Source organism: Hemicordylus capensis, chromosome 1 (genome assembly GCF_027244095.1).
Source record: "Hemicordylus capensis ecotype Gifberg chromosome 1, rHemCap1.1.pri, whole genome shotgun sequence".
In the NCBI taxonomy this organism is placed as follows: domain Eukaryota; kingdom Metazoa; phylum Chordata; class Lepidosauria; order Squamata; family Cordylidae; genus Hemicordylus; species Hemicordylus capensis.
The window spans coordinates 103,710,145-103,725,439 of NC_069657.1; the positions used below are offsets into that span (position 1 = coordinate 103,710,145).

General features: G+C 42.2%; 1 protein-coding gene across 5 annotated transcripts in view; it reads left to right on the forward strand.

Annotated features, from left to right (window-relative positions):
- GAS2 (growth arrest specific 2) overlaps window positions 1-15,295 on the forward strand; it is a 172,507-nt gene that overhangs the window by 29,689 nt on the left and 127,523 nt on the right. For 4 of the 5 annotated variants that reach the window (XM_053266387.1, XM_053266408.1, XM_053266397.1 and 1 more), the window contains exons 2-3: window positions 2,506-2,667; window positions 12,205-12,329. In XM_053266387.1, the coding sequence (XP_053122362.1) occupies window positions 2,526-2,667; window positions 12,205-12,329 (267 nt within the window). In that variant the 5' untranslated portion in view covers window positions 2,506-2,525. Of the gene's footprint in view, window positions 1-1,873; window positions 1,900-2,505; window positions 2,668-12,204; window positions 12,330-15,295 lie in introns of all 5 variants that reach the window. The other variant, XM_053266376.1, reaches the window with a different exon arrangement.

Sequence of the window (15,295 nt, forward strand, 5' to 3'; positions counted from 1 at the left end):
TGCGCTCCCTAGTGAAATAAGAGCCTCCCCATCTCTGTCAGCTTTTAAAAAGTCTCTAAAGACACATCTTTTCACCCAGGCTTTTAATTAATGTTGTTTTAATGGTTTTAATGCTGTTTAAAAATACTCTTTTAAAATTTTTAAATTGTTGTATGTGTTAATTTTTTCATTTTTGTCTTAACTAATGTTTTATTTTGTTTTTATTCTGTTGTAAACTGCCCAGAGACGTAAGTTTTGGGCGGTATAAAAATGTTTTAATAAATAAATAAAATAAATAAATATTGCCAGTACCACTTTCTTTACATGATTACATGTTATAATTAGCTAATACTTCACTAGCTATCATACAGAACACAATATAAATTATTATATGGTGCCTCCCCAGGGACCCTATAATAATCTTTGGATCAAATGAAATAGAATGGCAGCACTTGAGGAAGTGTTCCTTTCATACTTTAAAAACTGGATCTCTCTTCCTTGCTTTATACAGGTGAAACTCGGAAAATTAGAATATCGTGCAAAAGTCCATTAATTTCAGTAATGCAAATTAAAAGGTGAAACTGATATATGAGACAGACGCATTACATGCAAAGCGAGATAAGTCAAGCCTTAATTTGTTATAATTGTGATGATCATGGCGTACAGTTCATGAAAACCCCAAATCCACAATCCCAGAAAATTAGAATATTACATGGAACCAAGAAGACAAGGATTGAAGAATAGAACAATATCGGACCTCTGAAAAGTATACAGTGTATTGTGCTTGATTGGCCAGCAAACTCGCCTGACCTGACCCCATAGAGAATCTATGGGGCATTGCCAAGAGAAGGATGAGAGACATGAGACCAAACAATGCAGAAGAGCTGAAGGCCGCTAATGAAGCATCCTGGTCTTCCATAATACCTCATCAGTGCCACAGGCTGATAGCATCCATGCCATGCCGCATTGAGGTAGTAATTGCTGCAAAAGGGGCCCAAACCAAGTACTGAATACATATGCATGCTTATACTTTTCAGAGGTCTGATATTGTTCTATTCTACAATCTTTGTCTTCTTGGTTCCATGTAATATTCTAATTTTCTGGGATTGTGGATTTGGGGTTTTCATGAGCTGTACGCCATGATCATCACAATTATAACAAATTAAGGCTTGACTTATCTCGCTTTGCATGCAATGCGTCTGTCTCATATATCAGTTTCACCTTTTAATTTGCATTACTGAAATTAATGGACTTTTGCACGATATTCTAATTTTCTGAGTTTCACCTGTACATGATTGAGGAAGAGCTAGGTTTAAACTAATGGGTTTTCCACCATCCGGTCTGTCAAGATCCTTTGTTGGGTAGAGAAGAGAGAGTGGCATGGGGAAGAAATTAGAGATTGGTGAATGCATCATGATGGTGGGCTAGGGGAAGGGCAGACAACAATGAAGGAACAGGCCAGGTAAGGTTACGATGGCTCTGCAAAGGCTTTATTGAAGAAATAGGTTTTTAGGAAGGACCAAAAGTAAGGGGGGGTGCATTTTCAAAGATGAAGGTTATCTTTACTGCATTCTTTTTTTTAGCATTTAATTGATTTTAATATTTTGTTTTTGTTTTGTTGTGAACTGCCCTGAGACCTTGGGTTGGGGTAGTATACAAATACGTTAAATAAATAAATAATTACCATTTAATTTAGGAAAAAAACAGGAACAGTCCCTGGATGACTCCTATTGGGTTGTCTTGGAATCAGTTTTGTATATTTTTATTCTCCAGATGTCAAGGATTAAATCTATTAAAGGATATATGCTCCATTTGTCACAATACCTTTATTCAGTTTAATTTACCTTTTTGGCTAACCACCTTTTTAATTTGAATTTTTAATCCCTACTTGCAGAGATTTTTGACACCATGTGTACCTGGGTGAGTACAAACACATCCATGTATTCCGTGTTTCTGGATTGCCCACATCAAAACATCCCATTTAAAAAATAAGCACACAATTGTCATCATATATGTTGTTTTCATAGAAAAGATCTGTGTTTGTCTGGCACCTTGCACCCCATGTTTATACTGAATCTGAACCATTATTTATTTATTATTATTTCTTGTTTACACAGTCAGACAGGTGTTATTGACTGGTTTGTTTTATCCAGACATCGAGTCCTTCCCAAGGACCTGGGATGCCAGAATGTTATTGTTGTTGTTATTACTACTACTACTACTACTACTACATTTATATCTCGCTCTTCCTCCAAGGAGCCCAGAGTGGTGTACTACATTCTTAAGTTTCTTTTTCACAACAATCCTGTGAAGTAGACTAGGCTGAGAGAGAAGTGACTGGCCCAGAGTCACCCCGCTAGTATCATGGCTGAATGGGGATTTGAACTCGGGTCTCCCCGGTCCTAGTCCAGCACTCTAACCACTACACCACACTCTAACCACTACACAAATAATAATCATAACAACAACAATATAAACCTCCATGCAGCATTCTAAACTACATTTTCTTTGATTTCTGCAAAACAGGTAGCACCAGCGGTTAAAGGATGTGTACTGCGCTGAGTCCCAAGGCCAGAGGCCCTGGCCTCTCCGACATGCACCAGTATAGCCAATGGTTGGCCAGCAGACATGAGGCTAATTTGTTACCAATGAAAGAGGATTTGGCCCTGTGGCTAACGAACCTGTTGGGTAAGGTTATTTTTCTACACTACAATTATTGTCAGATCCTTCTAGGCAACACAACAATAATTCTGGTTTTGATTCCTGAATGTCAGTGAGAAATTGTGCTCTAAATAAATTATTAACCTTCTCAGGGATCCAGTTTACCTCTGCTCTTGTTTAGTATGACTACTTGGTGAGTTCATTGGTGAGATGCTCCCCTCCTTGGTGTGCTCAATGGTGTATTTCTAACAAAACAATTAGACTGCTCATAAGATGCTGCATTGCAGTGTCTGCCTTGGACATCCTCAACCATCTTCTTCTCCCTCCCTCCTTCTCTCCCTCCCACAGTTTTCACTCTGTTGCTATAGTACATAGATAAACATTTATGTGTCAAGTGACCTAATATAACAGTCTTCATGATCAAGTCATTTGCATGATTTTGAAAGAGGTAAAGCTAGACATTTGTAAGTTCAGTGTTTTTTAGGTTCTTTACTGAAAATGAACTCAACTCAGGTCTGAATTCAGGCATCTTTTGCTTAAAAATCAGCACAATTTCAACCTCTTCATGTTGTCACACTATAACTCTAGGTGTTACTGTTTCAAAATGGCCCATAATTTGAAACACTGGGAGTGTCCAGCATGTTAAACATTTTTACTGTCTTATGGTCAGATGGAACTTTAATTATACAATGCTTGCAACAGTGTGGCAAGCACCCTCCCATGAACTCCTGCTGTTCTGCCACCTGTGAAGGGAACAGGATATTGTCATATATTCCTCCTGCTCTCCCTGGCACTCATTCCTTCTTTTCTAGCCAAGCTGCTCCATCTCCATCTTTTCTTTTCCAAGCACCTATTCCCTGATTTATATTCAACATACAGTTGCTACCTAAAGTGGAAAAAATGTGCTGGCATTTCCTGCCTTCTCAGGTGCATGCATATCCTATGGTGCATCCTCTCCATATGTCTGTATTTGTCAGAAGCTATGATATCCTGAGGTAGACATGACACATGAGAACACATGCATCGAAGCATAAGATGAAATCTTGGCATTTCCCTTTTTCAAACCTTTTCGCTGTAGGGCACTCTTTCCAAATTGAAATTGCGCTGATTTTTTGTTTGTTTGTTGTGGCTTCCTTGTGTCTGTTGTGGAACCTCTACATCAGTGTTCTTCGTTGTAAGGCCCCCAAACCTATGGCGGCTCCTATCAGCCCTAAGTGCCACTCCCTGGAGCTCTTCACACAATCAGTGAGAAGAGATCCATGGAGGTCTGCAGACGAGCAGCTCTTGGTCCCTGGGTGTGCAGATCGCCTGCCCAGATGACCAGCGGCTCCTGCTGCAGCTCCCATGGTCAGAGTGATGGGCTGCGCCACTGCACAGTGCTCCACACCCCCCGGAGCTCCCATAATTCACCATGTTATTGGGATCCCCTTCTCCCCCAAGTGTGCTAGCCACAGCTGCAAGCTGCCGTGGCTGACACACGATCAATAAAATGAGGTGAAGGGAGCGCTTGCTCCCTTAACCTCATTTAATAGGGAGGCTACATAGGTGGGTTTGCTGCCATGTAGCCACTGGGATCAGGCCTCATCCTGGCAGTTCATGCGAGCATGCAACTCCCATAGCCTGGGAGTTAAGCTGGACTAGGCTCCCTTAGCCTGGTTTTGCACACCCGTGTGAACAGCCTCCCTGACTAGTTGTTTATGGGGCCTGTGCAAAGTTTTGACAGAAACTCAATATCCAGCACATCCCCCTGCTGCCATGTGGAGGCAACCATTCCCAGCATGCAGTGCTACACTTCTTCCAGCCCTGGTATGGCTCCTTTAAAGGAAATGAAATCACTGGATTATCTTGGAAGGCATGCATGAAGTGCTGGGAAGTGTAGCCCTTCCTTCTAGAGCTCTTAAGACAGGGCTCCATCTCTCTTAAAGGGAGCCCCCTCTCCCTTGGTTGCTGCTCAGTGGTGGCAGACAGTTATTACCTGCTGAACTTCCTCTGCATTTGCCTTTGCTTCCGAGGGATCTTTCAGTTCTGCAGAACTTGTGAGAGGAATCTTAACAGAGAAGTTTCAGCATTGTCAGTAAACTATAGTTTCCTAGATTCTTTGGATGAAATCATGTGGGTTAAGCTGGCAGAAGACTGATATACATTGGTACTGTAGATATGCCCACCGTGAACTTGGTTGGTCTGTATTTGGCTGGTCTATAAACAATATACTTCTTTTCATGTCTGTTAATGAGTTAATGAGCAAGGGTCTGTGATTATGGAAATTGAGGATATTCCGTGACTCTACATTATGCAAGTAATGACAAACTGCAAATGAACTTCCAGGTGCAAGAAATTCAGACATACTGTATGTGGTTCCACGGAATTCAGTGTAACTTGCTTTTAAGTGTTCTTAGCAGCATTGGGTAACTTCTTGTTTTTGGACTACAACTCCCATAATCCCTGCCCACAATGGCTGAAGGCCAGGGATGATGGGAATTGTAATCCAAAAACAAGAAGTTACCCAAGAATGGAAATTAGGATTGCAGGTTGATATTTTTATAGGTGTCTGTTTTAAGGAAAAGAAAATGCTGTCTTCTGGAGCCACAATCTCCATAATGAAGGATGACATAAGGAACATGTTTTTCATTAGATACAGATGTTTAATGCAAAACTCATTCATTCTATATTACTTCATCTACAAAATGTTATAATCAAACAGTTAATGTACGTCAGCCTTCAAAATAATATAAGTGGTGCTTACATGGTGGTGGTAGATGCATTTCTCACTGCATGAGATTAACTTGTTTTTTAAACATATTGCTCTGACTAGGTTTATAAAATCAGCCAATAAGGTAAATCAGAACCATGAATCATGAAGCAGGATATTAATAAAGAATAATGACTATTTCACTCATGCTTGAAAGTGTAAAAAACACCTCCTAAATGAAATGTCATGTGTGGCCATTATACTAGCAACTGTTGCATGTGTATTAATGGGCATTCAAAGTAGCAAACAGATCTAGATTATACAATGTTTAGTCAGTGTTAACAGTCAGCTTGTTCAAACAACCCACAACAGGGTTGGCGGACTGCCCAGTTAGGGTAGGAGAGTTGTGTGAACTCAGAAAGCAAGGTAGGAGCTGGGTAGGATGGGCACACCCTACCATGTTCTGTCCCCAGCATTTTACCCAATGTGGACAAAAAGCCATCCTACCCAGCTCCTGCCTCCCACACGATAACTCTCCCACCCTCCTACCTCGCCTTTTGAGTTAATCTGGCCTTGGATTGAGAGTACACACAGTTCTCTTTCCCTGGCTGGGCACTCCTCTGACTCTATTTAGGGTTGCGTTAACAAGCTTAGTCAGTTTTTACAAAGGGAAGAATGCTGGAAAGATAATTCCCAGTGTTCTTGGTTAGTGCTTAAACTAGGAATCTGAGAAGCTGGCAAAGTAATAATCTTTAAAATGCAGATTCTTCTTTTTACACAGTATTCCTACAGGTGAAACTCAGAAAATTAGAATATCGTGCAAAAGTCCATTAATTTCAGTAATGCAAATTAAAAGGTGAAACTGATATATGAGACAGACACATTACATGCAATGCGAGATAAGTCAAGCCTTAATTTGTTATAATTGTGATGATCATGGCGTACAGTTCATGAAAACCCCAAATCCACAATCTCAGAAAATTAGAATATTACATGGAACCAATAAGACAAGGATTGAAGAATAGAACAATATCGGACCTCTGAAAAGTATACAGTGTACTGTGCTTGATTGGCCAGCAAACTCGCCTGACCTGACCCCATAGAGAATCTATGTGGCATTGCCGAGAGAAGGATGAGAGACATGAGACCAAACAATGCAGAAGAGCTGAAGGCCGCTAATGAAGCATCCTGGTCTTCCATAACACCTCATCAGTGCCACAGGCTGATAGCATCCATGCCACGCCGCACTGAGGCAGTAATTGCTGCAAAAGGGGCCCAAACCAAGTACTGAATACATATGCATGCTTATACTTTTCAGAGGTCCAATATTGTTCTATTCTACAATCCTTGTCTTCTTGATTCCATGTAATATTCTAATTTTTTGGGATTGTGGATTTGGGGTTTTCATGAGCTGTACGCCATGATCATCACAATTATAACAAATTAAGGCTTGACTTATTTCGCTTTGCATGTAATGCGTCTGTCTCATATATCAGTTTCACCTTTTAATTTGCATTACTGAAATTAATGGACTTTTGCATGATATTCTAATTTTCTGAGTTTCACCTGTATGGTAAAGACTGCATGGCCCATATGCGTTCCACACCCACTGTCATATGTGGACCAGATCAGATATCCTCCATTCTGGAAATCCATATCCAATGAGTATTCATATATCTACCATGCGTGTTGCAACACATAATGCAATCTATGTGTGTGCATATGTATGTGCATACACTGTACTGTATTTCTCTGGTTTGTCCACTTTAAAAGGGGGGAGTGTATGGAAGGATTGCAGGGAATCAGGCATATGAATATGCAGATGTGGTTTGGACTGTATACAGGTGTCCTATGTCCCACTACATGGATGGGATCAGATTTCCAGAATGGCCAGTGCATGTTCATCCCTGTAATATGGATGGGATCAGTGTGTGCTGGAACTTCTAGGGAGGGATGTACAATGAATGTGGTATACTGAAGGTCTTCCTTCCTTCAGTATATCTTCCTTCAGCAGCCATCTGAGCCCATGGACTTGTTTTCCTGTTAACTCCGACTATGGTTTTTGATCCATATGAAACCTTTGGGCCATCTGGACTAGTACTGATTACACTTACTGGCAGCAGCTTTCCAAGGTGTTGGATTTTTCCCAGTCCTACCTGAGGATGCCAGTGTTTGAACATGGATCCTTCATATTGTAACAAATATGCAAAGCAGGTGACAAGAGTCTTGACAAATTCACACCACATCATTACTGGACCAGCTACATCGTTTACCAGTAAATTTCTAGGCATGATTCAAGATGCTGGTTTTGATCTTTAAGCCCTTTATGCTTGGCTTGGGACCTTGGCTTAGGGCCAAGTTACCTGAAGGACCGCCTTTTCCCTCTTGAATCTGTCCACCTGCTAAGATATTCTAGATCTTGGGCATTCTGCCATATTCTGAAGCTGAATGGGTGGCAATGTATGGGTGGGTGAACCTTCTCTGTAGTAGCAACTGTGTCGGAATCTACTCAGGTAGGATGGGGCCCATGGAGAGCCCTTGAAATCCGGAGTCAGCTCTGACTAGATAAAAGGTATGCATATGACTGAGGAAAAGTTTTACTGGTAGCAGACTAGGGAAAAAGAAAGGGAACAACATTGAAGTGACTCAAACAGTGGTAAAATTCATTTAGCCAGGATCTCTGTAAAACTTTAGAATTATGAGTTATCTGTATTCTATATGTGTTTAAATTATTTACTGTGCAAAAAATGTGTTTCTTTTTGTCATGTTTCTTTATGATGTTCACCTTTCAGTAGGCGAAAAACAGAATAATTGGCAAGAAATTACTGTAAAGCCTGTTAAACCTGATAAATCTATTTTTGTTTTGTTACCTAAGCTCGCAAAGTTAGGGGGTGGGGTTCAGGAAAACCTGTCTGCATGGTTACATTATTCATTTATTTATTGGTCGTGGGCTTGGGACATGTTACAATGTGAAACCATAAAATCACATACCAAAATGTCAATTGAACGATTAAACCAAAGAAAACAGACATTAAAGCCTCATTCTTTATTGAAAGCTGAATCCTGGCCACCAAAACCAAGCCAAAATAAAATGGTCATAAAAGCCCCTGAGAGGATTGGGCTGAGGTTTTGGTGAGTGTCCAAGGGAAAGGAGTTTCATAGCCTGAGGTGACCAAGGAGAAATCCTTGCTTTAAAATGGCCAAATTGCACATTATGTTAGACCTCCATAATAGGAAGCTTCCATTTATTTTCTTATAAAACAACCATTGGTGGTGTGTGTGTGTGTATTTGAATTGGGGTCATGGTGTAATGAGTAGCGAGGTGGTGGTGGTGGCAGCAGTGGCAGTTCTCATACTTTTCTCATACCAGTTGTATCAGTTAAACCATTTCCTCTGAAGCTCCTATTAAATCTTGTACACAGAGAGGTCATGCACATGACCACTACAGGGATGGGGAGGGAAGGTAGGTGGGAAGGCCGGGTTGAATCTACATTCCCACCCCCCAAACGATCACCAATCTCCTCTTCAGCACACCTTCATGTATCCACACGATCCACACTGCTCCAAGCAGGGCCAGATCATTGGAGGCCTGGAAAATGAAACTTTTGGGAAATGTGCTCCCAAAATGCGCCACACGAGCAGCGCTAGCAGCATGGTGCATTGGGGGATTCCCAGTGAGTCAGGCTCTCTAGGCATCTGACTCTGTGTGTGCTCAGGCTGCATGCACACACATGACCCTGGACCTTGGGTTGAGGGTGCACTTTTGTCCTCTAACCCCATTTAAGGGCCGGAGTTAAAAGTCAGGCTAGCGAGCGCAGAAGCACTGGGATTGGGAGCAATCATGATGCTGCAAACGAGCAGTCCAACACAGGCTGGGCTGCTTGTGTGAATAGCCTCAGAGGGTATGATCCAATCTCTGCTGTGTATGGAGAGGAGAATGGAGAGGGAACCTCATGTATTGTAAATCTCTTATCCTCATGCAAGTAGCTCCGTACTGTTGCGTCTGGGCAGGGTAGGTTCATAATGAAGCAGTCCATCAGCAATGCAGAGGCAAGAAGCCCCCATCAGGGGCAAAACTAATCTAGAGTCAGATACAAGCAAGAGGTCAGAGACCCGGCAATCAGTACAACAGGGTTGAGCTAAGTTGCAGTCAGACGAGCAAGAGGTCAGAAGCCAGGGAATCCCAAGGAAGAAACTAGAAACTAGAGCACATCGACAAATGAAGTTGCTTCAGCAAAGAGCAGAGGCACACTGAAACCTTAATTACAGAGCCAGCAAGGCTCTGGAATGTCACAGGTCTTAAAGGGCCTGCACCCTGTTTCCCAAGCACTGGCTATGGCAGAGCTGGGTATATGCTGGTGGGGATTGTGGTCCTCAGAGGACAAGGGTAAGGGAGTGTTGAGGAGGTGAGCAATTACAGGCATTTCTGATGGTGGAGGTGGAGCCCCTTAGAACTCCACACCATACTTTGAGTCATCCATGACAGGGTCAGGCTCAGGGTTCATAACCACTTCATCCTGAGTAGTCTCAAAGTCAGACTTGGGGTTTATGACACCTGTGTGACTATTCCTGGCAAGCTGAGGCTGTCCACATCCAGCAGGATGTTGCTCCTTTCAAAGGTCATTGCTTTGTAGGACTCTTGCTGTCCTTCCAGCAAGGGCAGGACAATGCTGCTTCCGAAGCTTGGGGCCACTGGATGCATGGAAGTAAGGGACAGAAAGGAGCAAGGTGGCCTCCAATTAGGGGTGTTGAACCAGCTAGCTCAGCTTGATGCAAATGGCTCTGTACTAGTTCTCATCTGGAGTACTGTGTCCAGTGTTGGCACCACACTATAATCAGAATGTAAGCAGATTGGAATGGGTTCGGGAGGCTAGTGGTCTGAAAAATAAGCTCTGCGAGAAAAGGTTGGGTATATTTAGCTTGGATAAGAAAAGACAGAATGGGGACATCATAGTAGCCTTCAAAAACCTGAAGGAATGTCACATAGGAGGAGAGCTGGTCTTGTGGTAGCAAGCATGACCTGATCCCCTTTGCTAAGCAGGGTCCACCATGGTTGCATTTGAATGGGAGACTACATGTGTGAGCACTGTGAGATATTCCCATTTGGGGATGAGGCCATTCTGGGAAGAGCATCTGCATGCTTACATGCAGAAGGTTCCAAGTTTCCTCCCTGGCATCTCCAAGATAGGGCTGAGAGAGACTCCTGCCTGCAACCTTGGAGAAGCCACTTGTGCAGAAAATACTGAGCTAGATGGACCAGTGGTCTGATTCAGTATATGGCAGCTTCCTATGTCCTATAGAACAGGACAAGCACTAGTTCTTTGCTGCCTCAGAGAGCAGGACTAGATCTAATGGGCCTCCTTAAAGGAGGACAGATTTTGGCTGCATGTTAGTAGAAACCTCTTACAGTAAAAGCAGTTCAACAATGGAACCAGTCACCAAAGGGTGAACATAAGAACAGCCCTGTTGGATCAAGCCCAAGGCCCATCTAGTCCAGCATCCTGTTTCACACAGTGGCCCACCAGATGCCGCTGGAAGCCCACAGCCAGGAGTTGAGGGCATGCCCTCTCTCCTGCTGTTACTCCCCTGCAACTGGTACTCAGAGGCACCCAGCTCAGAGACAGAGGGTTGCTGGACATCATCTGAGGAGGTCCGTCTCTAGTTACCACCGGAATGTCTAGTGGTGACTCAGACACGGGCCTTCTCTGTAGCTGCTCCTGGGCTGTGGAATGCACTCCCTGCAGAAATCAGTAATTTGAATTTATTATTGGCCTTCAGGAGAGCCCTCAAAACCTATCTATTTGGCCTGGCCTTCCAGGGTTTTTAATTTGTTGTAAATGTTTTTAACTTGCTGTAACCTGGTTTTCAAGGGTTTTTAAACTGTTTAGAATGTTTTAACTGTTAATTGTTTTATGGTGTTTTATAGTCTCTGTTTTTAATTTTTAATTGGTTTTAATTGTTTTCTTTTAATGTAAACCGCCCTAAGCCATATTTGGAAGGGTGCAGTGTTCCCTCTAACAGGGATTCCCAGATGTTGACTACAACTCCCAGAATCCCCAGTTGCAATAATTTTTTCCCTCAGGGATTATGGGAGTTGTAGTCCACAACATCTGGGAGTCCCCATTAGAGGGAACACTGGAAGGGCAGTATAGAAATCAGATACATACATACATACATAAAAGCTGGACAGCCATCTGGGGGGAATGCTCTAGCTCTGTATTTCTTGTATCAAGCAGGGACTGAACTTGATGGACTATAAGGCTCCCTCCAATTCTATTATTCTATACTGCCTGCTTGGTATATATGATATTAGTTTGATATCTTTCTGAAAACCTGTCATATAGTAGATAACCCATTGTTGGTGAGAGCAGTGTTTTTTCACCATGTTAAGCAATCAATGTATTTGCAATAGAACATTTTAAAAGCATTTGTGACCAATCTAAATTATTGTGATGAAACAAATGAAAGAGACAGCCTCCAAAGCTATGCTTGCACCTGCTTTTTCCTCACATATCTGTCACTGAAAAACAGTCTCTGAGGATTTGGGGCCCTCCCTTTGTTCAGCTGCTTGTCCCCATTTCACACCTTCACATTATTAAATAGCCATTCACTCTGCCAGGATTATTCCAGGCAAAGGTCTAGACAAAGGCCTACTGGTCATATCCTGGTCGGTGTTCTGCCTCTCTGGCTCTGCCACTCCTCTTTTATTATTGGAGTTTTCTAAAATTTGTATTTTTAAAGATGACTTTCGGCATATCCACTCATTTAATACATAAATGCTAAAATAAAGCATCAGCATTATAGACACATTTTAAAAATTTCTACTGCTTTTGGAAGAGCAAAGCTTATTGTTACTATTTTTAAATCCATTTTAGGGAAGGAAATAACAGCTGAAACATTTATGGAGAAATTGGATAATGGTACTTTGCTCTGTCGGCTTGCGGAAACTTTACAGGAGAAATTTAAAGAGAACTGCATTGAGGCCAACAAGCTCGGAAGGGTAAGTGTTGGATAATTCATGAGACAGTATGATTCGTCAGCAGTCTGGTTACCATCAATATTTCCCAGTCCACTTAATTGTTTACCGCAATTCTCCATGTATCTGTCTTTCTCCTCCACACCAAAGGCAATTATGGTGATCTACAACCTAGTTGCCATAAGTCATGATCTGGCCACTGAAAACCAATGTCGCAGATATTACCTTAAACATTTGTTTTCATATTGTTTTATCCCTCTAAGTGATATATCTTTTGCTACAGATAATTATAAGAGACAATGAAGTCATTCACACAATCAAAAACGGTGTTCTACCCAGGTTTGGGAGCTATGTGTGCTCCCAATTTTTGGTTGTGTGGAAGCAAGGTAGGAGGAAAAGCTACCCAGGTTTTCCTCCAACCTTGCTTCCACACAATCACTTCTACCCAGATGTTTTTTCTCACAGTTTTTGATTGTGTGAATGACCTCAATTACTAGAGCTGAGCTGAAATTACTCATACATTGTCACCAACATTTTCAATAGTGTAAAAAAAATATTTTTTTGGCATTGTTTGCACACTTATGAAAATGTTCACCAAATCTGGTTTCATAGTACTGTATGTCATGAACACACATGAAGCTAGCTTACAAGAAGTCAGACCACTGGTCCATCTCACCTACTCTGACTGGCAGCAGTTTTCCAAAAATTAAGAGAGAGATCTTCATGATAGTCCTACTAGTGACCCTTTAAATAGTAAAGTTGAACCCAGGATTCGCTACTTGAAAAGCATGTGTGCTCTACCAAGGAGCTATGTCCTCTCTTGTAATCTCGGTTAGTACATGATCCCTAACTGGGTAAAATACAATTAAGCCAGGATGAAGGAAGAAGCAGCATTAATAGGATGAAATGATGGTATCAGACAGAGGGAAAAAAGATTCATGCAATTGACATGGAGTAAAATTCTGCTCTGCTGAAACTGCTGGTTTATCTGCCAAAACTGAAACTAGAGAATATTGATGCGACTATAATAATGACAATGCTGTCAGATAATTTGGGTTATACTCTGATAAAGCCTTTGATCACAGAAATAAATCAGAAAATGAAGTGAATTGATGGATTGTACAGAGAAGCCTACAGTGGTTTAATGGCTTCATGGTTAATGGCTGTCCCCTTGAGAGCCTGCTATTGCTATTCTATAATATGACATGTAACAATGATAGCTTTGCATTTCCCTTTGTAACTGGCATGATTTGGCTTTCAAGGTGATTTTCTTTCTCAAAGTACTGTAGGAGTTGTGTGAATGAGACTGGAAAACCTCACTCCAAAGCTATGCACTGTGTATGTATATTATTTCACATTCTGTAGAGTAAGAATGCAAAGAAATGGCAGCGTAATGACTTTGTGTCGTTGCCAACAGTTATAGAGGCATTTTTTCCTTTCACGTTGTAATTCCCTCTGTAGCAGTCTCAAGCAGTAGACTCCACAACTGAAAAAATGTGAACCTTAGTGCCAAGGAAAGTTATACGAGAATGCTCGTGCATGAAATTTAGCATAGTAAGGATTCCACAATACTCCCCTGAACCATTACCTTCCGCTGTATTCATTATATATATGCTACCCTGGAGCAATAAGGCATAGGAATCAAGAAGCATCATGTGTCTTTCACCCAGCTGCTACCTTGAAGATGGCTTTTGTGGCAGGCAGCTGGGCCTCTTAGCTATCTCAGTTGCTATTAAGCTAGATAAAGCACTCTGGATTCATATAGACATATGTAGGTGCTGGCTGATTTTTTTTTTTTTAAGTGTAACAGCTGCCAGAGAAATTTTTGCTAGAGACAAGAGCCAGGCTGCAATGAGTGAAGTAGACTGAGTAGGAAGAGGACAGAGAGATATAATGGAAAAAACTGGAAGCCATAACTGGAAGCTCCATAAACTGAAGGCATGTGGAGCACTTCTGCAGACATTCACAGAGCAGACATTCCCCTCCAAATACACAGTCATTGGCTTTATTTCATTCCCACAACTGAATTAAAGCATTACCCTACCATCCTACCTCCTAAATGTGTGTATATTTCTCAAAATAATTGAAGCTCTCTGTATCTGGTGTGGTGCCAAATCACACATTTGGACGCTTATGAAGAATTTATTATGCACAACAATAAATCCCTGCTGGGAGTCCACACCTTATTGATGACTGGGTTGAGAAGTTGATTCTTAGAGAACTATCTTTTAATTATATGGAACATGTTTTATTTAACCAGTGGGAGATGAATCAAGGTTTATTATAGTCTTTGAGCAGTACAGAAACATGAAGAAAATAACATGTTGTCACACCCAGAGACACTCTAACCCCTGGACCATGGGGCCCCTGCTTGTGCCCCCATCACCGCGAGGCTGAACCACCGATCTTTGCAAGTATTCTAGCCACCGAGGGGTGGGCGGTGAGCCTGAGCAGGCCTCCCCCTGTGGTGGTGGCAGCGGGCGGAGCGTGAGTGGGTGCTGGGCTGACTGCTCAAGGGTCGCTGAGGCAGACAGACAGAACAGCGGCCATCCCTGCTCGCTACCACAGGGGGAAGCCTGCTCAGGCTCACCCCACCCCCCAGCTGCACACATGGTGGCTAGAATACTTTCAAAGATTGGTGGTTTAGTTTTGTGGTGGCAGAAGTGGTGAGGAGGGGGCTTGCAGTGGTGGCAGGGGGGGCTTACGGTGAGGATGGACCAGGTGCCCAAATTACCTAGGTGCACCACTGGTCACACTCATGCAGCAATATAGCAACAATATAATTTTACGAATATACAATGAAATAGTAAATTATTCCACTACATCACTACATAATCAAACAGGTATGTTTTCAGGTTTTCAGATCTGGCAAAGGTCTGGGAGACAGGGAAAATCCAAAAATAGACCAGCATCTCGCACCTAGGAGTGCTGCGCAGACTGGGTTAGGAAAAGGGCTAGTCTGGAGGCGAAAGGTAAGACAGGAGCAAGAG